Below are 22557 nucleotides of genomic sequence, written 5' to 3'. Positions count from 1 at the left end.
TTTAAATTACAGAGTGTGTTCTCCAATCACCATGGAATCAAACCAGAAATCAATAACAGAAACATAACAAGAAAGCCCCAAGTACTTGAAAAGTAAACAACACTTCCAAATAATCCCTAGGTCAAAAAGGAAGTCTTGAGAAATTTTAAAAATACATTGAACTGAATGAAAATGAAAAAACCAAAAATTAGGGAACACAGCCAAAGCAGTACTGAGAGGGAGATGTGTAGCAGTAAGCATATATATTAGAAAAGAGGGAAAGTTTCAAATCAATACTCTAAGCTTCCATCTCAATAACCAAGAAAAACAAGAGCAAATGAAATTTAAAGCAAGAAGAAGGAAGGAAATAATAAAGAGCAGAAAGGAATGAAATTGAAAGCAGAAAATCAACAGAGAAAAAACAATAAAAGATAGAGTTGGTTCTTTGAAACGATCAATGAAATTGATGAAGCTTTAACCAGAGTGACAAAGCAAAAAAGAGAGAAGACCCAATGTACCAATATGAGGAATAAAATAGGTATCACTAGAGATCCTGTAGACATCCAACGTATAATAAGGAAATACTATGAGCAACCCTCCACAGACACATTTTACAAATTAGATGAAGTGAACCAATTCCTTGAAAAATACAGATGACCACAACTCACCCAATATGAAATAGATCACTTGAATAGCCTTATAGATAACATAACTATTTAGGAAACTGAACTTGTAATTGAAAAATTTCCCCCAAAATCATGAGATCTGTATGTGCTAACACAAAGAGAAAGGATCAGTATATTGATAAAGGAATGAAAAGTGTGTCTGAAGACAATGTGCCCAATACCATGTTTTTGTGAAAGAAAGAATAGAGGTATGTACCAGTGTATGCTTTCATGTGCACAGGTTAGCTCCAGAAGAAATGAGGCTGGAAAATATGAGAATAGCTGATTCTGTTGATGACTTTTATTTTATACCCTTTTGAATACTTTAAACTCTTTCTATTTTTATTTAATCACTGCATTTAAAAAAATCCTTTTATTTTAAGCATCCACATGGTTTGTCTGGCTAGAGCTGAGCCTTACGGACAGATCACCTGGCTTCACATCCCGGCTTTACCACTGATATAGCCAAGCCTCATCTTCCCTGGCTGCAAAACGAGAATAAAGAAAATGATGAATAACAGTCAGGACTGTGAATTCAGCAAGCAGCACCCATGTGCCCTCCACTACTCTGGCTGTTGTGGGGATTTAGGAGCAAGGGCAAATCCAGGCAGCTGCCTGAGGGGCGGTCAGTGGAGGCATTCAAGCTAAGACCTGAAGAAGCTGCAGGCTCTGTTTGGGCCCAGGAGAAGGAAGAATGAGATTGCAGAGATGCCAGGGGGTAGCACAAACCCACGATACCTGGGGACATAGCGGCCAGGGTGCAGGGCAGAGTCAGGAGCCCAGCCAGGAGCCCTCAGGGTGCTAGGGAAGAAGTTCTCCTACAAGGGGGCAGATTGGAGCTCTACTTTGTTAAGAGGACAGAAGGTCCAGCGTAATTTCCTCTTCATGTTCTCAGAGCTGATTTTCTCCCCTTATTTCCATGGGACTTTAAGAACCATCAGCTAATAAAACTGTCCCTTGGTGCAAAGTACTGCCAAGTGAACATGTCCCCAGATCCTCTCCTTGGCCTCAGGTAGAGGCATCTTTGCCCCCATTTATAGCTTCAGAAGCCATCCTTGAGCTCTGCTCCTGGCCCCCAGGCCTCCCAAGGAAGCCACATAAGCACAGGGAGCTCTAAAGCCAAGATCAACTCATAAAGCTTCTGGATTCAACACTCTCATTTTACAGATGGGAAAACTGAGGCCCAGAGGAGGGAAGGAACGTGCCCAAAGTCACACAGGGAGATGGTGTCAGAGGAGAACGTGGAATCCCAGCCCAGTGCTTGCTGCTCTGCGTGCGAAGCACACAGCCAGGCCCCAACCCACGTGTGCTGTTATGCAGGGGGGATCAACCCAGAGCTCTGCAAGTCCCTCTGTTTCTGCGGTCATCTGTTCCAAATCAGCAGCTGGATCACCCCTCAGAAATTCAGGGACAGAAATTGGCTTCCACATGGCTTCTCTCCTTCTTTGAGAGTCTTCTCATTGTCTCGGGAGCACTCAGCCAATCCATAGGAATGAGATGACCGTCCATTTTTATGCTCGCCTTACACACGATAACCAGGAACTCTGCTAAGTGCCCACTATGTCATCTCATCAGATCTCTCACAGCTCCAGGAGAGCTTATGTATCCCTGTTTTACAGAGGAGGAAAGTGAGGCAGAGAGAAGCCTGAGAATCCAGCTCCGCCTGCCTCCAGGCCCTGACGTTAGAAAGGAAAACAGACAAATCCATCTGATGAGGAGAGAAGCAGGCTGTGTCCTCCTACTTCCGCCTCTGGCCCACAACCCAGGAGAGGGGCAGAGTCCCCCAGCCTTAGCCCATTGCTCAGCTCCTTTCTGGCTGCTCAGTCTCTCTGGGATCTAAAATGGGGTTGGTCTCATGCTCCCCTCTCTCTTATTTGGTGCCCAAAGTTGCAGCCCCTATGGCATTGTCCCAGGTGCTCTCACGAGGCCTACAACTTGTGGCCCCGTGACCAAATGCAGCCCCCGGAAATGTTTTCCTTGGCACACATGGATTTTGTGGGGTTTGTGGGTCTTTTTAGATTAGACTCTGAAGTAATTACCGGCAGGAAAAGAAAATTGAGATGTTTTCACAATAAAAGGTGGATTTCTTCCTCCTGAAAAATCAGAACATCTTAGCAACCTGTATCCGCATTCTTGCAGGGCAGCAAGCAGGTAGACCTCCTTGAGAAGGACATTTACTGCCCAGCCCTGTCATCCGGCCCCTCCCCCCGCCCCCCAGTTCACTCATTCACCTGGCCTGCCCTGTCCTCCCAGCCCTGAGTCTGTGGCTCCTGCTGAGGGCTCCCAGCCATTCATTCAATAAATATGCATTGAGCACTTACAAGACGCAAGATGGTGATTTTGAAGGGAGTGGAGGAAGGGAATTCTCCCCTCCAACTGATCCTATCAGCATCTTCAGGGTGTGATGAGGATAGCTAACCGGCAAATGCAGTTTGAAAAACAATTTTATTATGACCTAATTTTATGTTTGGGAAATAAAAAAAAAAAAAAAGATCCCGCTGCAAGAATACTACTACTAATAATAATGAAACAACTACAATAGTCCCACCCCCTCCCCCACCCCCCTCACCCATCAGGGGTTTGAGCTACCCGTGGTCCATAGGGTCTGGAAGCAGAGGATCCTCCTATTGTCAGGTCAGGTAGCCTAACGCTAGGTCACGATGCCCATGTCATTCACCTCCCTTCATCTCCACACCTAGGCATTTTATCGCCTCACATCATCACAAGAAGAGGCCTGAGTATAATACAATAAGATATTCTGAGAGAGAGAGAGGCCATATTCACATAACTTTTATTACAGTTATATCATTACAATTGTTCTACTTTACTATTGTTGTTAATCTCCTAATGTGCTTAATTTATAAATTAAGCTTTATCATAGCTTTGTATGTATAGGAGAAAACCTAGAATATATCTGGTTCAGTACTATTCCTGATTTCAGGCATCCACTTGGGGGGTCTTGGGCTATACACCCTGAGGATAAGGTGGGGGTGCTGCTGTACTGTGTTCGGCACTTTGAATCCATTCATTAAGCATCAGCTATGCTCAGGCACTGCTCTAGCTGCTGGGAATACAGCGGAGACAGAAAGACAAACACTGCCCTCCCGTGCAGACCTCCCAGGATCCTCACTCCATCTCCACAGCAGCTTATGGAGACAGGAGGAGCACAATCTGCATATCCAGGTCCAGGGAAGCTGAACGGCCTGCCAAAACTCACACTGCTGGAAAGGCAGGTCTGGAAATTGACCACAGCTCCAGTGGCCCCTGGGCCCTGCCTCTAAGCCCAGACTCCAGGCAGACCACTTGGGCCCACCCCCACATGAGCGCAGCAGATGTCTGGGGTGTGGGGTAGGGATTTGGACTATAACACAGGCTCAGCCGAATGTTCTGGAGCCTGTCATCCTGGGAATCCCTCAAGGGTGCAAAGGTGGGCGGTAGAGAGCAATAAGCAGGCACCTGACTTGCAGGCGCCTCAGAAGGGAGCCTGAAGGCTAGGGGATGGTTATTTGCTGAAGAGCAAGAATTCCCAGGCCCTCCCACTAGAAGCTGTCCCTGTCCTACCAGTGACCTTGATCCAGGCTGGGCTGGTCCCTCAGAGACTACCTTGACCTCTACCCTCAGCGCCGTTTCCCAAGGTCGTGAAAAGGGTGAGCGGAGAAGCAGACTGACGGTCATGGGCAGGACAGGGCCTTTGCAAGGATCTTTTTTTGTTCTTTCTGGGCCTGGGGCTGGGTAGGGCCCGTGACTGGGCTTGGCGTTAAACTAGGAGCGGCCAGGGCAGGTGTAAATTATGCATAGCTATTTCTGGAAACTTCTCAGATTTCCCAAGAGAGAGAAATTAATTTGCCTGTTTGGGCAAATAACACCAATTTTTTTTTCCCTGCTTAAGGTCATTTTGTTAAGATAAAATTGATTAACGTTCTCTTTAAAGTTTAAGTAGAAACTGCTCAAACATATTTTTATGCACAGAAGCACGGTTTGCGCCCTTCAGTAATTAATAACTACAAATAAGTTCACAGCGCACGGCTTGCGCTCTGCCCGCTGCCGGAGGCGGACGCCGGGTGGGCGGGGCTGGCGCCCAGTCTGGCCAATCAGGGATCAGGGGAGGGAGGGGGAGAGCCGAGCCGCCGCGTCCCTACGGCTGGTCCTAGACACCGCGCGTGCACAGCCCAGGCGCGCGGACGAGCCGGTCCCCCCTCCGCCAGACCCGGCGAGGTCTCTCCAGGGAGAAGCAGACCCCGGTGGACCAACACCGAGAATCCGCCCCAGGGATGAGGGTGTTAGGTGCCACCGACCGGCTCAAGTGCTTCTGGGGCTGAAAACGGGGCTCTGGAGCCAGACTGCCCGGGTTACAATGGGAGGTAGCAAGTTACTTAGGATCTCTCTGCCTTGGTTTCCTCCTCTGTGAAGAGGGGATAACAGTACCCACGTGATAATGTGTGGATTGAATGGGGTTAATACCTGTGCCGGAGCTTAGAATAATGCCGGGCACATAGTGAATGCTTACTGGTAGTTTTTTTTTTTTTTTTTTTTTTCCGTATCATTATTTTTAATGTCCAGCATTTACAACACGAGGGCCAGAGCTTTCTCCCCAACTCAAGTTTATAAATTCTCAGTTGGCTTGTGAGGCCAATAGGGATACTTCTTCTTGTCTAATCTGGTTTCTGGGAAGACTTCATTCAGGTCCTCAATGGTCATCTGATCAAATGGAATTATGTTCCTCATCTTCTCCAGCTCTTTTTCATATTCCTCAATCCTGGCCTTTGAGAGAGACAAAAACTCGGCACAACTTTTCACATCTTCTTTTTCTTCAGCATCCACCTGAACAGTATATTTATCCTCTGGCACAGGAACCTTCAGGGCATTAAACTTCTTCTCAAAGTCATCTACCAAACCAGCCTTTGCCACATTGGCCTTGTAGTAAGCCCAGTCGATAGCAGGTGGTTTCTCAGGGAGAGTAGCCAATCTGGAGGTAAGTGTCTCATTCCAGGATTTCAGGGAGTTAGCAATGGCCTTCTGGTTTCGGGGTATGATCTCCCCAAAAGCTACCCAGTCAATGGTTTTTAGAGCAAGTTTTCGCGCAGCCATCTTGAGATCCTTCATCGACCCCGGTGGCCTAGAGTCCACAGCAGCAAGGAACGGGCTTACTGGTAGTTTTTAATGTCGTGGTCATTCTCATCTCATTTCAACTTCACATTAATTTGTGACCTAAGGCTATTTGCTATCTGCCCCATTTTGCCAAGGAAAACACTGAGTCTCAGAGAAGTTAAGCTCCCTGCTTGAGCTCACACAGCTAGTAAGTGGTAAAGCTGAGGGTTGAATCCAAAGCTTTACACTGCACGGTGTCTTCATACACATGCTTCTCTTCCCCTAGGCCTTTTTAAGTGTCATTTATTCACTTTCACAATTTCTGCATACATCCCGTAAGTATTTATCAGCTCCAGATCCTGTGCAGGCTGCTGGGCATACCCAGATTTAGGAAGAGTCAGCTGCCGCCCTCAGAGAGATTATAGTAAGGGATGGGTGGTGGGGAGGACAGGCTGTGGTAGTCTTTAGTGCCATTTGCCAAGCCTTGCCTGTTCTGTTCTTCCAGGCACATGGCAGGGTTGCACTTTCTGGCTCCTTGTGATGGGGTAGGACCATATGACAACTACTGGCCAATGAGTTATGAGTTGAAGTGCTTGTGTGTGTGTGTGTGTGTGTGTGTGTGTGTGTGTGTGTGTGTGTATGCACATCCATGTGACTCCCGGGCAAGAGTACTGAACTGGCAATGTGAGACCCTTCCAAGTTCTCTCTCTCTGGCTTAGTTACTGACTACATTTATGGTGATAGCTGCTCCCAGAGCCGGACTTCCTGAGTGACCATGATGAAGAAAGCTCCCTCAAGATCCAGGATGGCCATGTAATGTGAGTGAGAAAGAAATCTTTGTTATGTCAGGCCATTATAATTTGGGTCCTTTTTGTTACTGTGCCATAACCTCACCTATCCTGACTGATACTCAGTCCAGAGACACAGTTATAGAAGTGTGTAGGTGCCCAATGATAGGCTTATGCATTGGATATTATCAAGGTTCTTATTATTAGAACATTTTGCTCCACTTTGGGGGTCAGACTATGTTGCCTGGAGGATGGCTTGGGCCAGGGACTAGGGTAAAAACGAGACACTTGCCTTGGGCACAAAACTGCAGTGAATGCCAAATAACTCAGAATAATACTTTAATGCAATGTTTTTCAAAAAAAATCAAAATTAATGCAAAAAAATCCATGATGAACAAAATAGCTACATTTTAAATTTTTTAAAAAAGATTTTTTTATTTTAGAGAGAGAGTGAGAGCGAGCATGATGGGGGGAGGGGCAGAAGGAGAGGGAGAGAATCCCAAACAGATTCTGTACTGAGCATGGAGCCCGATCTCAGGGTCCTGGGACTTGATCCCAAAATCAAGAGTTGGACGCTTAACCAACTGAGCCACCTAGGCGCCCCCAACACAGCAACTGTTTAAAGGATTTTATTTATTTACCTGAGACTGAGAGAGAAAGCATGAAGGGGGAGAGCAGCAGAGGGACAGGGACAGGGACAAGCAGACTCCCCAGCTGAGCAGGGGAGATCCCAGAACCCTGAGATCATGACCTGAGGTGAAGCCAGATGCCTAACAGACTGAGCCACGCAGGCACCCCCAAAGAGCAACATTTTAAATAAAAACAGGATCTAATGCTGCATTTGCATGACCCTGCCTCACTGTCTTCACTCTAACCCAGCCCTGGATCTTATAAACCTTTTTCAAAAATAGGCAGCCAGCCTGCAGGTTGCAGTTTGCCAATTTGATTTTTAAAATATTGCGTTAAAATATTGTTTATCTTGATTACTGAGCTTGTTGGTTCTCCCTGAAATTTTGCACCCAAGGTGGGTGCTTCCTTCACCTCACCTCACCCAGGTCCTAGCCCTGAGAATTAGACACTTAAGTTTAATGAGCTTAATGAGTTCAATGAGCTGAGTTTAAAACTTGGGAGCTAACCAGGCCAAAAAGGGAAGGGCATCCTAAGAAGAGGTGGCAGCATGGGGAAAAGCATGGAGGAGGGAACAGCTGGGGTGTGCATGGCAAACCATCAGCCATTTGGTGCTTCTGGGGAGACACTGAACAAGACCACGTTGTAAATGTTCAGTCTCTGTTAAGTGTTCTGAGTTTTCTTCCATTCCCTGAAATGGAGAGTGCCATGCAGCGTGTATAATCCTTGGTCAGTCTCCTAGGAAGTCTGAGTGAACCAAATTCAACTGTAAATTGTAAAAACAGTGGCCCTGTGAATCTTTGAATGCTTTGACAGCTAACAAGCATTTGGGAGACCAATCTTTTGAGGGTACCTCTCTTCTCCAAAAGCCAGGTCCAACCCACCAAGGCTAAGCTGGACTGCCTCGATTTGCCCATTTCCAAAACTGTGGTCACAGATGGTACCCATTAATTAGCAGGCTTTGCCTTGGAAGGAAGTGGAGGGGGCCTTTCAGCTCCGTGGTAGATTTGTTATAGTAATGACCCTAATTCTCCATCCTTCCCTGAGTCCAGCCCTTTTTCCTGAGTTTTTGCAGCTTCTCCCATGAGAAGGTGAAGTGTATTTCCCTGCCCTTCAGTCTGAGTTTGGCCATGTGATTTCCTTTAGTCGATGGGACATGAGCAAACATGATGCACAAGCAGAAGCTTGAAGACCACTCCTCGTTCTGCTCTTGCCCTTGGCCAAGGCCATGAGAACATGCTCAGGCTACCCTGCCAGAGAATAAAACATGAAGAGCAGAGTAAAGGCACCCCAGTCATCCCAGCTAAGGCCATCCTACATTAACCAACAGCCAGCCAACCCAGCTCAGATCAGCCATGCTAAGCTTAGACCAGCCCAGATCAGCCAAGCACAATGTACTTATTGGCCAAATAGATATCGATTATAGTATGTCATTAATATATATCTCTTAACCTTTAGATATTTTTAACCATCTCATACCCTTTCCTTAAGCCTTGTAAATTTGCTCTTACTTGGAAGCCATATATGTATATTTTAATTTGTAGTAGTTAAGAATTGATTCAGTTATAATAGAAAAAAACCCAAATAATAATGGCTTAAACAAGAAAGAAGTTTATTTCTCTCTCAAATTCAAGAAACCTATTGGGAAGCAGGACAGAGCTAGTAAGCATTTGGCACAGTTGGAGACCCAGGATCCTTCTATATTGTTGTTCAACCCATGTGCGTCTTCCATTTCCAGGTTACCTCGTGGTTCAGAATAGCTTCTGGAGCTCCAGCTATTACATCTACATTCCAGCCATCAGGAAGGGAAAGGGATGAGCTCATTTCATTTAAGGAAAATTCTTAGAATTTACACACACCACTTGATTTATATCCCATTGTCAGAACTAGTATAGCTTCCAACAGTAATACGGCCACACCTAACTTCTAGGAGTGATAGGATATATAATCTGACCCTCTCCAGGGTAACATTTGCTCAGATAAAAATCAGTTAATTTATTGAGGAAAAGGAGAGCCAGCAGTCTTTCCTACGCAGTATGCCGTTTTATTCATAATAATAATAGTTATTATTCAATTTGCCCTTCAACAAATAGAAGGTGGCCACAGAGGAAATCAGACACCGGGGCTAGAAGGCAGGACACCCAGATTATAGTCTCCATTCTATCCTGAATCCTGTGACCTTGGACAAAACTCTGAAATTCTCTGGGCTTGTTTCAAACCATCTGAAATGGAAACCCAGTACAACTAGAGACTCCTGAGGATACTTCTGGTTTGTTTCCAACTCGAGGCTTCTCCCCGAGGCCTTTCTTTCTCCAGGTCTCAGCTGACGTCACTTGCTCAGCAAGGTCTTCCTCCCTGCAGCCCTGCCTCTGACACGGTCCCCACCCATCTCACGCATCGCACCCACCCCCACACGTCTCACACAGCTCCTTGTCCATCATAGTGCTTGAGACCGTGGGTGACTAGGTATTTACTGACAGGCTTGCTTGCTAGAGGGGTGTCACGTGACCGTGAGCTCCATGAGGGCAGGGGCCACATCGCCTGTCCATCACTATATCCCCAGTGATCCCCAGGAAATATCTGCTGGCTTGAAGTCTTGGTCCTACCTTGGTCCTAAACGGTTGTAAGTACAGAACCCACCCCTAAGAATGCACATTCTAGATGGGAATAAAAAAAAAAAAAACAGGTGGAAAGTTAAATATTAAACATACTGTGAGGTTGGGAGGAGCATTGTCTGTGGCTGGGGGATCTTGAGATTCTTCCTATGGCAGTTTCTCCACTGAGACCAAAACCCTTCTCCACCTGCTTCTAATGACAGGACCCTGTGACTCAGGTGTCCTAGTCCATTTCTCAGCCTGGGCAAAATTCCTGCGACCACAGAGTCACTAGAAACTGATCATTTATTTGTACAAGCAAACACAGCAACAATGAACCCTAGGTTTCCAGTCACCTTGCCCACTCCAGCGTCCAAACTCCCAGTGATTGATGCCATTGCACCCTCCAGGCTGAAAGGGGGCCCTTCCTGTGCAGAGGCCCGGCTTCATCGTCTTCCTAACAACCACCACGCCACTTTCAGTCTCCAGCCCTTCAACGGGCATCCTGGCATCGAAGTCCCCCAGCGACCCTGCAAGGTCCCTCAGGGCGGAGAGGTAAACTGACTCCTCCCAGCTTCAGATCCTCTTCAGACTGGAGAGAGATGGGGGCTGGTCTCCAAAGCACAGGCGCATAGCCCTGCATTACCCCCACCCCAATACTGTCTGATGGTGACATATACCAATCCCTGTAAGGGCCCCCCGTGTCCCCTGTAGAGCCCCCTCCCCACACGAAGTCATGAGGGGCTCTCAGCAGAAGGGCGGGGGCAGAGCCAGCCAGAGAACAATGGGCCCAGGCGAGGGGGGAGTCGGTGGGGTTCCCTGGCTGCCTTGTCATCGCCATAAACCTCATTACCTCGCGGTCCCCTAGGCCGCCTCTCTCCTTACCCAAGGCATCCGCCGGCTTCGCTGCTGATTCCCACATGGCGTGAAAAGCTCTTAAACCCCCCGCTGTATTTTTAATGGGGGCAGTGACTAATTTAGCCCTACGCCACCAACCGTCAAATCAAATCTTCTGTTGGTACTTACCGAGGACTCACCTGGGCTCCATGGGGTTCAGGATAAATCTGGAGCTGGAGAGGGCCCAGAGACGGTGATCTGGCAAGCCCTGGGACGTGCTGGTCCTGCCCACAGCACTTCGGTGCCGTCTCGAAGGCAGGCCTGGCTGTGGATGCGGGGCAGACTGTGGCTGGCCACACTCGGGGGAACACGGATGCCTACCTTGAGGTCTCCCCGGCAATGGCCAAGTCTCCGGGGGACTAAAAATCAGAGTTCACTGGCTCTGACTTCTAGGAGGCAAGAACCGTGAATTCTAAGGGCGACGGCTCCATTTTGCCCAGCCCTGGCAGGAGTCTGCTTGGATTTGCAGGGGTGATGTGCATTTTATTAAACTAAATGCCCCACCCACATGAGGTGGCAGAAAGGGGAACTCGGACAGGTCGCCAGCAGCCCCTCCATGTGGGAGTCAGAAGATGCCGGGTATTATTGCTACAAATTCCATGCCTGTGACTTAGTATTACATTGTAATTAGGTGCAATCTGTCTGCCTGTTTCATTTCCGCTCTGCGGAGGGTAATAACCAATTTTCTTGCCCCTTGTGAAAAGTTAACAGGGAAGGGCTTCCCCACGCAGGTTCTGAAGCCCTGGCCTCTGATTGGTAAGTCAGCCAGGCACCAGCATGACAGCGGGGTGGGAGGGCGGCCACGTGTGAGAGGCCAGGTGAGGGGGGGGGGAGAGTTGGGGGGGTGTGTGGAGTGAGGAAAGCAAGGCAACTAGGAGGTGAAATGTCAGGAAACCTCTTCTTGGGGTTTGCAAGTGCAGGGGGCCCCCCTGAGATTTTGTGCTGTAGGCACCTCGCTTGCCAAGCCAGAGTGCTGGCCCCGGCCACGGGTCTCAGCACTCCCATGTCCCACTGAGCTCTGTGATTGGGAACCCGCTGCTCCCACCGGGAGGATCGGGCCTGGGGGGTTAGCCCCAGCTCCTGTCCTCCCTGGCCACAACTAGAATCCAAGTCCTGCCTGAAGTCCTGGCCAGGTAAGAGTTAACCACTTAACCATCTGCATGCAGAATGTGGGAAAGCCATCCCCAGGGGGAGAAACAAGGAATGTCATGGATAAGCCCACTTACCCTTGAGCTTCAGTTTCCCCCATCCGCAAATGAAAAGATCAGTCTTTCATCTTTAAGGGTTCCTTCCGTTTTGACTTCTGTGGCCACTGCCCACCTGATCCAGACTGTGTGCGTTAGGTTACTATGTGTCCTCTTTCCCAAGGGAGGCTGGGTCTATCGTGTGCAGATCCCCACCCTATGGATGACGACAGCCCCCCACAGAGCCCCAGGCTGGGGAGGAGAGAACCAGGCAGCCAATGCTAATCGCATGGATTCCCTTTATTGAACTGTACTAGTAACTGCAGTCAGATTAAGTCACATTTAAAAGCAGACCATCCAGTTGCACTGAAACCGATTATATTCATTACATAGTTTTAATCACTGTCCGGTGAACTGGCAAATCCAATCAAAGCATTAGTCTTTAATTAAAAAATTAAAAGGAAATATTCAGACAATAGCCAAGCAATCACATCACGATGCACAATTACCTAGAATTGCAATTAAAAAGTAGTTAACCGAAGGGGGGGAAAGGAAAACAAGAAAGGAAAAGAAAAAAAAAAAAGAAGCAAAGGAAAAAAAAAATCACACTAATCCTTTTTTAAAAACTATCAATATAATACATGAAGGAACAAAGGACAATAGCCTCAAAAAGCGGGTTTCTCTAACTCTAGAAATGTAGTCTTCGGCGGAAACTCTAAAAGCACACTAGCTGTAGCAGGACAATAAAAAATACTGAGCATGGAATACTTTTAATCTCTGCCATTAATATTCATTTCCAGCTGCTTATAATAGCAGCGCCTCATGGCCAAATCATTAGAGTTTTACATCTGGGTTGCAAATGACACTTTGATTGGATGTAATGTTCAAATGGCCCTCCCCACGGCGTCTCCGGCAAGCCTTCTGCGGAGAGGTGTCCTGTCGAGCGGTCCCTCACTGTGCGTGCTGGCTCATCGTGTGGTTCTGCAAAGGCGAAGAAAGGAGACACGCATGAGGGCAGAAGAATGGAGAGCAGGCCCGTCCCCTCCCACTCAGTGCATTTACGCCGGGAGCCACAAAAAAGCGTCTTGATTATTACAACACAAAATGCAACCAGGAAAAAGTGCTCGGGGGACACAGCTGCCAAGACGCCACGTTGATCTGGGGCTCGGGGATGGGCTCCTGTTGCTGCCAACCTGGGCTCTCTAGAAATTGTTTTTAAAGACCGTTCAGGTCTTACCATGGAGACTGGCTCTAGGGAAGGCAAGGGGGGTACGTGCAAGGAGGTGGGAGGGTTGGGAGGGTGGCAGGAATTAAAAACATCCTTGCTCACCTCTCCCGTCTCCCTTTTGCTCTGACGATTAGGAGGAAATTATATCTGATCGCCTGCAGGCTTTCACCAGATCCCCCTCTCAGTCCTTCCTGGGAGCTGCTCTGAGCTGCGTGGAGGGCGACAGCAGATGTACCACGTAGCTCTCCAGCCAAGAAACACCCGAGTGGCCCAGGCGTGCGGAGGCAGTGGGCGGCAGTGGTGCCTGGGCCGAGGCCGGGTCACCCAGCAGGGAGGGCGCTGAAGGAGGCAGCCTGCCAGGCCGGTCCCGTGAGCGGGCTCCGGCCAGAGGAGTGTGCGTTTTGCCGGAATCCGCCTGGGCAGCCAGGGCCCAGGTGGGACCCCCCCCCCCCCCCCCGACCCCGGCCAAGCGTGTCCCTCTCACCGCAGCCCACGGCTTCTCTTCCCTTGGGCCAGCCCGAGCAGGCCAGCCGTGTTGATCTGCTTTCAGAGGAACCAGTGGCCTGGGGCTGGGGGTGGGATTTGGCCTCCAAGAGTGATTTTGTTTCTTTTTCAGTGGTCCCTGTTCTAAATCCGGACCCATCTCACCAAAGCCTCAGGTAACCTTCAACCTCATGCCACCTGAAGAAAGGAAGCAAAATCCACCCAGGGTAGGGGAGCCCTGCTTGGGAGCAGCACGGGACCTCCAGTCACCAGGAGCGAGGTCCCCCCGGGGGGGGGGGGGGGGGGCTCCTGACTCCTCTGGGGCTGGGAGCCGCCAGGCTGCAGATCTGCCCATGACCACCAGAGGTCAGACGTGGCGCTGCGTCTCTCTCCCGGGCTCCCGGTCGAGCTGGGAGGGCCACCAGAGGATGCCCAATGGCCGCCGCTTTGCCGGGGAGCCTGGAGCCACCCCCACTCCGTGGCCCAGGGCCCCTGTGGCAGGCTCTTCCCACTGTTGGCAGCGTGCCGCCGCCGTGGTGATGTCACCACCCCCCGTGGCAAGCTCATCGCCCTGTCCCCACATAGCAGGTGCCTGCCCGCAGCACAGAGCGCCAACCACCGCTGTCCTCTTTCCTTGGGCTCCTGGGTCCAGGCCCCATGGCTGACGCTTGGCCAGCACACGTGCTCTGTGCCGTTAGAGGGACATCTCTTTCAATCCTCACAATAGCCTTACAAGGTAGGACACGGTAAGATGAGGAAATGAGGCTGAGAGGCTCAATTCTGGTTCAAGGTCATCCAGCTGGGAATCAGGCGGGGTGGAACCAGGCAACTGGAATCCAAGAAAGCCAGGGCCTTGGGCGAGAAGGCAGGCTTCCCAGCACCCTGCAGCTCATGGGCATCCCAGTCCACAGATCATCCACACTCCACACCGGGCATGAGGACAAACTCTGCCGGCGTGGCCTGGCACCTCGGTGGGGGTGCCATGGACCCAGAGGCACAAGGCAGGTTGTCTGAGGCCACAGATGGGATGCGGCGGTTGCCATGGGAACGCCCCCCCCTCCAGCCGAGGCACCTCTCCCCACACTTAGGCAAGCACAGGCAGCCAGTCCTGCGGGGAGCCAGACCCACCTTACAGCCAAGCAAGCATCCACCTAGCTTCCGAGCCTTTGGTGATTCAGTTCTCACCTCCTCTCTCCTCCCTCCCAGCCGAGCCACGCTTGAAGGCCTTTGGGCACCCGGTCCCTTGCCATCCCTCCCTGCAGCCCCTCGAGGCACTCCCGACACCCCTGCCACCCATCTATGTGCCCCCCAAGCACAAGACAAGCGTTGCCTGCTCAGCTGCAGACAGGAGGGCTCCACCTCCCTTCTCGGCCCCACAGTGCTTGGCCCGGGGCTGGGCACACGATGCCCTGTGGTGACATGGCAGGCACGGCTGCCCAGCAGTGACTGGGGGTCCCACTCTGCCACCCTGCCAACAGCCGGGCAATTACCAGTGCCACGTGGCCAGTGCTGAGCGTGGTCAGCTCCGTCTTTATGTAGGGGGGAGTGGTGAGGGGGATGGGGAGGGGGGAAGTTAGGAGGATAAACATATACAGGTCCACAAATGGTGGTTCCTGGCACAAAGTAGACACCGTGTAAATATCTTTTAATGAATCAATGGAAGGGTAAATAAACGACTCGGTGCACGGGTAGGATGTGTGGGAAGGGGAGGGGGCGTTCTAAGTAGAAGTCACAGCGCAGACAAAGGTATGGAAGCTCGAATGAGCCTGGCAAATGAAGGCGCCAGGGGGATGATCCCAGCAGAGGTCACATGGCAGACTGGGAGGGGTTTAGACCCAGGCGGTGGAGGCTCGGGGTGCCCCTGAGTGTGGACCGTTCCATAAGCAGCAGAAAGCCAGAGATGGCATTTGATCTCTACAAAACCCTCAAGGACCGCCCACCACCAACACGGGGAAAGGGGGGTATCCAGGGATCTCTGGATAATGAAACAGCCTTTTGCCAGGATGCCAAGAACAGGGCCAGTATAACACACGTGGTCCACACTGGCTTATCCACGGGCTACTGGCATAGAAATCCAGGAGGCGGGAACCTATGCGTAGGCCCACGGGTCAGGAAAATAGGAGAATAAACGCCACTTCTCAGGTGAAAACCACAGTGGGCCTTTCCTCTTAAGGAGCAGTAGCAGGTAGTCCTTCAGTTAGACTCAAGAAAGAACTTCCCCAAAGAGAGTTCTGAGACAGAAGGGTAAAACTTCCTTCCCTAGAGTTTTACAAGAACAAAAGCCCGGGATGTCACAGCAGATGGAAATGTCGAAACTTGATGCCCCAAGGGGGCCGGGCACCAGAATTCATTCAGCACTGCGTTAACTACCTGCTGGATGCTCTGCTCTGGGCTGGGCACAGTGCAGGGTACGGGAAGACTCCAGCTGGGCCCACCCCCCTCAAGGGGCCCGATGGGGGGGAGGTACTCAAGACACACAGACACCCAAACGTTTGTGCAGGATTAATGGTGCAGATGGTGGCTCAGCGAGAGAACGGCCCATGCCACCCAATAAGTGTGAGTGTGGTGGGGGGCGCCGAGGAGGCCAGGTGTTCGGCCAGGGAGGGCATTGGTTCCTCCACAGGCTGAAGGCACAGTTGCTGGAAGGGTAGAGGGGGTGGCGGCAACCCGTCACCAGGACTCACCAATCACCCTACACACCTGCGCATTGAGCGGCTCCTGGCAGAGCCACCGCCGATCAGCACAGTTGAATAAACCCAAAGACCCGCGGCTCCTACCCCGCGGCTTGGAGCTGTGGTTCGAGGGGCGGGGGGGCTTCATCAGGCTGTCTTCAAGAGCCGCGTCCACCCGCATGGCTCTCACAAGGGCATTTGGCTTAATGTCTCTCTCTCTATTTACGCCTGTGCTATATTTAGCCCCTTCGGAGAAGGAAGAAAATCGTTTTTTAAAGATACTACCAACCCTGCAGATAAACACTTTCCCAGCACCATGAAGGCTGGGGGGGGTGGGGGTGGGAGCCAGGAAGGACTGGAAGGCGCCCAGGGAGGAGGCCTGGCATCCACAAGGGCCTCTCTGCCTGCCAGGGAGACGCAGGTGTGGGCCGAGAAGCAGGTGAGAAAAATAAAACAGGGGGAAGGGAGGGAGGGATGGGGGGCCCTGTTTTGCTGCTGAGATGCACTCACTCAGCAGAGTGCACGAGGCTCTCGGGGAGAGAGGTTTCTGCTAGGACCTGTTTCGGGGGCCTAGGCCTGGCACACTGGGCCACAAGTCAGTGATGGGCGAGGGAGTGTTGGGGGTGCTGCTGAGACCTCTCTCCATGCGAGTTGTCAGTTGTCCACGGAGCCCTCGGGCCAAGGAGCCCTTTGTCCCAGGTCTGCATTCAGTTACATGACCATTCACTCATTCAACAAACCCTCACTGAATCCCTGCTGGGTGATGGCCACCATGCTTGGCGCTGGGCATGCAGCAGCAACATGACCCCGATCTAGAGCCCAAGCCAGGGTGTGTGTTGGGCACAGAGGGAACATGCGAGGAGCAGGGAGCCCATTGCTGGACCTTCCTTCCCAAATCACTGACACACGCTTGAGGGGGCCAGCCAGAGGTTCTGGCCTGGTCCCATTCTGGTTTCACCCAAACCAGGAGGCATCCCTGCCTCAACCCAGTCTGCTCCTCACCACCATCACACCCCCAAGTGCTCACCAGGGCGCCCCTCCCTCGTCCGCCACAGGGGTCTCTTCTCGAGGTCCCGGCTCTGTGTTCCGTCCCTTGATCTGGGACACTGCCTGTCTCCCTTTGACACCACCCACCACAGTGTCAAGCAGGGGAGACCAGAGGTACTGGCCACCGGCCGGCCTGGCAAACCCGGTCTGTGAAGCAACAGGAGGCTTCTCCGCACACCCCAAATGCACAGACCCAGACCAGAGAGGTCTCTGCGAGGCGCATCCCTCTCGGAGAGCACTCTTAGCTGCCCCTGCGGGGCCCCAGCTCCTTTGAGGACAAAATGCCCGTGAAGTCCTAGCACCTCACCTGGCCCTGAGCCTGGGCACCACTGCCCTGGGTGATCACAAGGAGGCAGCGAGCCCCGGTGGGCTGAGACGAGTGGAGTCCTGGGTTTGAATGCTGACGCTGGTGCTTGATAGCCATGTGGCCTTGAGCAAGTTCCTTGACCTCTGGGGGTTGGGGGAGGGGTGGTAATAACAGAGCCCTCCTCCTCAGAGGCCCTGAGGACTCAGGAAATAATGTGCACGGACTACCCCCAGGCCTGGCCAAGAGGAAGTGCTCCGTAAATGGTGTCCCTGAGCATCTTCCCGAGCAGACAGGCAGCTCTGTGAGGGAAGGACTGTTGGTTCCCTCCTTGGATCCCGGACCCCTTGGCACCACACACGGTTCAGGGCTTGCAGTGGGGGCTGCACGGAGGTCTGATGGTCTGAACACTGTGCCTCTCCCAGCTCCTCCTCTCAGGGCCGGCAAGATCCCAGGAGTGCTCCAGATGTCCCCTCCCCACAAGCCCCTGGCCGCAGCCTCAGTGCCCCCAGCTCACTGCTCTCCCTCCCCCACCCCAGGGGACAGAGTAGGGTATCTGGTGAGGAGGGGAGGTGCGTGGAGACTCCGTGGGGGAGGGAGGTATGCACTCATCCATGTATTCACCCACTCATTCACTCATTCCTTCCACAGCTGTTCATGGACTCCCTGGATGTCAAGCCCCAGCTGGGCACTGGCATGAAGAGTTCAAGGCTCCAGCCCTCTCTTGAGGAGCTCACAGTTCCATGGGGAGACCCTCACTCTCAAGGGGCACCAGAGAAGGACTGGTCCCAGGGCTTGGCCCTTGCATCCCTGGCAAATTAAGGGTGCAGGAATGCTTAGCAACCCACCCCCCCAAGAATGTTCCATCCACCCTCCGCTACAGAACCCACCTGGCTTCACCTTGACCCCACATCACCTCCCTCTGGTTCAAGGTGGGGAAAGAGGCTGCGGTCAATGCCCGTTCTCCCCACTGCCCACAGCTAGGCCACTCCCGGGCTCTCGCGAGGCTGGCTTTACAAACAGTTTTCTCCAGGAACAGGGACCAAGTCCAAGAACCTGCCTTAACCATGGGAAGATGTTCCCCCTGCTTCTCCAGGGGAAAAGGTAGACACTTCAGGCTAACACTGCAGCCATGTTCCAGCTAAGCAGGATTCTGTTGTTTGGTCGTTTAACAAACACGGAGCGTGGCCCTATGCAATGCAGTGGGCATCAGACAGAGAGAGAATAAGGCTCATCCTGGCCACTGACAAGCTCCTGGCCAAAGGAGGGGGTGACATTTTGCAAAAAGGGACTTTGGAGAGAGGACTTCTGACTGGCAGGTGCTATGGCTTGGTTAGGGTTTGCATCGGTGTGCGTGTGTGTGTGTGTGTGTGTGTGTGTGTGTGTGTGTGTGTGTGTACACAAACACAGAGACAGTTCTCCAAGGAGGGTGACTCCCCCCGCCGCCCAGAGAAGCACATGGAGGTACCAATGATACTGATAATGATCACAGCTAACATTTATCCTGTGTTCACTGTGCACCAGGCACTGTTCTCACCTCTTCATTATATTAACTCATTGAAACCTCACAACCACCCCGCGAGTGAAGTACAATGATTATCCCTATTTTACAGACGAGAAAACTGAGGCAGGCGAATGGAGAGTGTCGAGTGTTGCAGCTGCTGACGGCTGTGTCAGACCCGCACCCATGCAGTCTGTGTGTAGAGCACGCTCTTACCCACGGCACTGTTCTGCTTGCGAAATGTGGAAAGCACAGCATATGCTGAGGGAACAATGAATAATTCAGCTTGGCAGAAGCACAGGGTATGTGCCATGGAGACAAGCCTGGAAAGGAAGGTGGGGGCCTTATTGATGAGACTCCGTGATGCGAGACGAGGCAGCTCGCCCTTAAATCTGGGCCATGGGGAGCCATCGAATGTATTTGAGCTGTGGAGTTACACGAAAGGCAAGGAATGGGGCAACACTCCACCTCCAGCCAAAAAGGTGTACCAGCCGGGCCTTCGTGCTCCCCACCTCCCTTGCTCCCTTCCTGCGTTCCATCTCCCTTTTGCCCCCCAACACTCAAGTTATACATTTCCCCTTGGGGAGGGTAAAGATGCAGGCAGCCCTGCTTCCCTCTCTGCTGTGTATCACCTGGGCAGCCCCTCTCTGCTAGTGAGCACTTATTTTTAGAAGCGTTTGACAATCGTCCAAAGGTCTAAGACGAACAGATGGCCTGTCTTAAAGGCTCGTATGTTCGCTAGTTTGCACTTCTGACAAACGGTAAGCGCACTCAAGAGCACGCCATAAACAGCACTGAATGAATACTCAGAACACAATTTAGCTAATGCACGTCATTAAAATTAGGAGTGAGTGATGGCCAAGGTTCCCTCTAAATGCCTGCCCGGTGATGCAGCCACTCCCCTCGGGGGTCCAGGCAATGACGTGTGTGCGCCCCGTGTCCCCCCATGGCCCCCACCCAGCAAGCCAGCATGGACACGGATGGCACGGAAAGCTTGGCCGTGTGAAGTGGCACACCTCCTTGGCATCGGGGTCCTGGGTGAAGCTAGTCACCCACTGGCCTGGGACACAGCCCTGGCACGTCCTCGGAGGCAAAAGCAGCTCCCTGCATGCTCTGGGATGTGTGCGAGGCTTCCCCAGTCCTGTCTCCCAGACAGCGACACAGGCTGTTGTCTGCCACTCTAGAGCAGTGGGAAGTGAGCGTCGCACCCGCTTAGCCAGGGAAGTCTGTCTCTCGGGTGAGAGCCTCCATTCATCCGGAACTCCTGGCCTGCAGGGAGATTCCAACTTCCAGGGAGCAGCAGGGTTGGCTTTGGGGGGATTCGCTGCTTTCTTGCAGAACCAAGAGCAGAAGCAGACTCAGGGCCCTCAAAATCCCCTGGGGGCACGTGAAGAGAAGCTGTAGGACCCAGACGGCTTCTGTTGGAGGTGTCCCCAGAGGGACTGACCACTGGGTTTCTGTAGCCCCTCTCCAACACCCCTCTCACCAGTGCCCTGCGGCACCCAGAACACAAAAGACCCCAGCAGGTGGCCTGGCCAATGACCAGTTCCACGAGTGCGAGAACATCTTCCTTCAAAGGAAAATTGAGAGAAAAGGTTGTCCTGGGGAAAAAAACAAAAGCCCAGTGAATTCCCAAAGGGGTAGGTTCTATACTGCTGTGCTTTGGAAATAAAACCCACCGGAGAATATATTGTAAGGAGGGAAACTGCAGCCTTCTATTGGGAGCCCAGGCCATAAACAGGCTCCTATTCGGAGTCACCCATCAAAAGAGGGAAATGAATACCTGTCTGGAGGGACAGTAGACTGGGGGGTCGGGGGGGGGGGGGCACACTTCAGACTGCAAATGCGCCCAAAGCATCGCTGACTAGCAACTAGGCGACTTCAGGTAGCAGCCGCGTGAAAGAAAGCGGGAGTTTTGCGGCCATGTCACATCAGGGCTGCTGAGAGATTTGCCCCACCTCGGCAACCGAGGCCACCCTGACCCCAAGTCCTGCATTAATTTGCTCCACCAATGTTGCCATTTCTCCAAAGGGAGGCGGGGGGTCCCCAGTGGCTGGGCCCCTCTGGGTCGGGACTTAGGACTGAGAATCAAGGATTCTGGCCGTGGTGTGTCAGGTGACCATAAGCTCCGGTCTCTGAACCTGGGTTCCTTCCCAGTGGGGACACCACCTGTGTCACTGGAAAGTCCATTCCAACCACATCAGCTAAGTGCCTGCCCAGAACCAGGCCCTTGGGGTACAGTTCATCTCAAATATATATTACAATATGCCCTCAAAGAGCCCGAGTCCGACCCCTGAAAGATACGATTGCAGCCTGATGCAGCGGGGCAGGGATCCAGTGCGCACACCACCTCGGAGCCTGAGGAGAGATCAGCCAGATATTGTGAGACTCCACTGAAAGGGCTCTGGGCCAACAGCTTCCGAAGACCGGAGAGGGGTCTTTCTCCCCACCTCAAAGCACATCTGTGAATCAAAGACCACACACAGAACATTCTGGGAAGACTGAGGCATCCCATCTGCAGAGGGACCAAACTCACCGCAAATGTAGCCGTACAGAAAAAGAGCAGCTGACATCCAGGACACCCAGCTGCGGTGGGCAGGGCGCCTCTGACCGTGTGCAGCCAGCCCGGACAGAGGCCTCCTGCTCAGGGGCCTGGCTCTGTCGAGTCCACCCTGCAAGCGAGTGCAGCCCAGGCCAGGAGCAAGGCAGTAAGGTATGGTGGGGACTGTGTCATCCCAAGAACCCAAGCCTTGCTGGAAAGGGGCAGGCCTCCTCACATCCAGTCTAGAAAACTAGATTAAAAAAATAGATAGATGGATAGATAGATAGATAGATAGATAGCCTGGGTGGCTCAGTCGGTGAAATGTCTGACTCTTGATTTTGGCTCAGGCATGGTCTTAGGGTCATGGGATGGAACCTTGCATTGGGCTCCATGCTGAGCGTGGAGTCAGTTTGAGAGTCTCTCTCTCTCCCTCTCCCTCTCCCTCTGCCACTAACCCTCCCTCTCTCAAAAAAAAAAAAAAAATATATATATATATATACATGTATATGTCTCAATGTTTAAAGCACAATGCAGGCCAATCAAAAAATGTTTGCAGGTTGAATCTGCCCACAGGCTGCTAGCTTAAGGCCTCTCATATTCTGTGGGGACCTCACGATGCCCCAAACATTTTCTAGCACACCAACCAGGCTGACGCCCAGGGCAGGAGTGGAGGTAGGGGTTAGTGACATCACATGGACCATCATTTAGGGTCCTCACCCAGGGACAGGACTAGGAATGTTACATTCCGAAGAAGAGGAAGGAGAGTCGTAGGTGAAGATGACATGCCCTGCACGTCCTGGGTGTGTCCCCACCTGCAGCTGAACGTTTCCCGGTGAGCCAGGTGCTAGCGAACCAGGGAAATCACCTTCCCCAGGGCCACCCAGGAGCCCCGAAATGCCAGCTCAGAGAGGGGGACCAGGCAGCCCTCCCTCAATGACTCCAAGAGGCCAGCCCAAGG

The 22557-nt window shown here is 52.0% G+C and overlaps 2 protein-coding genes and 1 long non-coding RNA gene across 8 annotated transcripts in view; all 3 read right to left on the bottom strand.

Moving 5' to 3' along the window:
• LOC113936120 overlaps positions 1–11079 on the bottom strand; it is a 53336-nt gene extending 42257 nt beyond the window's left edge. Inside the window, exon 1 of one of the 2 annotated variants that reach the window (XR_003524201.1) lies at positions 10768–11079. This is a non-coding gene — a long non-coding RNA (uncharacterized LOC113936120). The remainder of the gene's footprint in view (positions 1–10767) is intronic. The other variant, XR_004819725.1, reaches the window with a different exon arrangement.
• Positions 5164–5776, bottom strand: LOC118356418 (ATP synthase subunit d, mitochondrial-like). The gene has a single exon (XM_035724863.1). The coding sequence runs from the start codon at positions 5745–5747 to the stop codon at positions 5247–5249; it is 501 nt and encodes a 166-aa protein (XP_035580756.1). The 5' UTR covers positions 5748–5776; the 3' UTR covers positions 5164–5246.
• A 1031-nt stretch (positions 11080–12110) lies between the features above and the next one.
• ZNF423 (zinc finger protein 423) overlaps positions 12111–22557 on the bottom strand; it is a 326576-nt gene continuing 316129 nt past the window's right edge. For all 5 annotated transcript variants that reach the window (XM_027620148.2, XM_027620149.2, XM_027620151.2 and 2 more), the window contains one exon: positions 12111–12803. In XM_027620148.2, the coding sequence (XP_027475949.2) occupies positions 12774–12803 (30 nt within the window). In that variant the 3' untranslated portion in view covers positions 12111–12773. The remainder of the gene's footprint in view (positions 12804–22557) is intronic.

Source organism: Zalophus californianus, chromosome 17, assembly GCF_009762305.2.
Source record: "Zalophus californianus isolate mZalCal1 chromosome 17, mZalCal1.pri.v2, whole genome shotgun sequence".
Classification (NCBI taxonomy): Eukaryota; Metazoa; Chordata; class Mammalia; order Carnivora; family Otariidae; genus Zalophus; species Zalophus californianus.
Note: the sequence above shows the minus strand (reverse complement) of the source record. Positions and strands in the feature narration are given on the sequence as shown.

Bases quoted from the DNA above. Each gene is read 5' to 3' on its own strand.
- LOC118356418 (XM_035724863.1), bottom strand. From the start codon at position 5,747: ATGAAGGATCTCAAGATGGCTGCGCGAAAACTTGCTCTAAAAACCATT.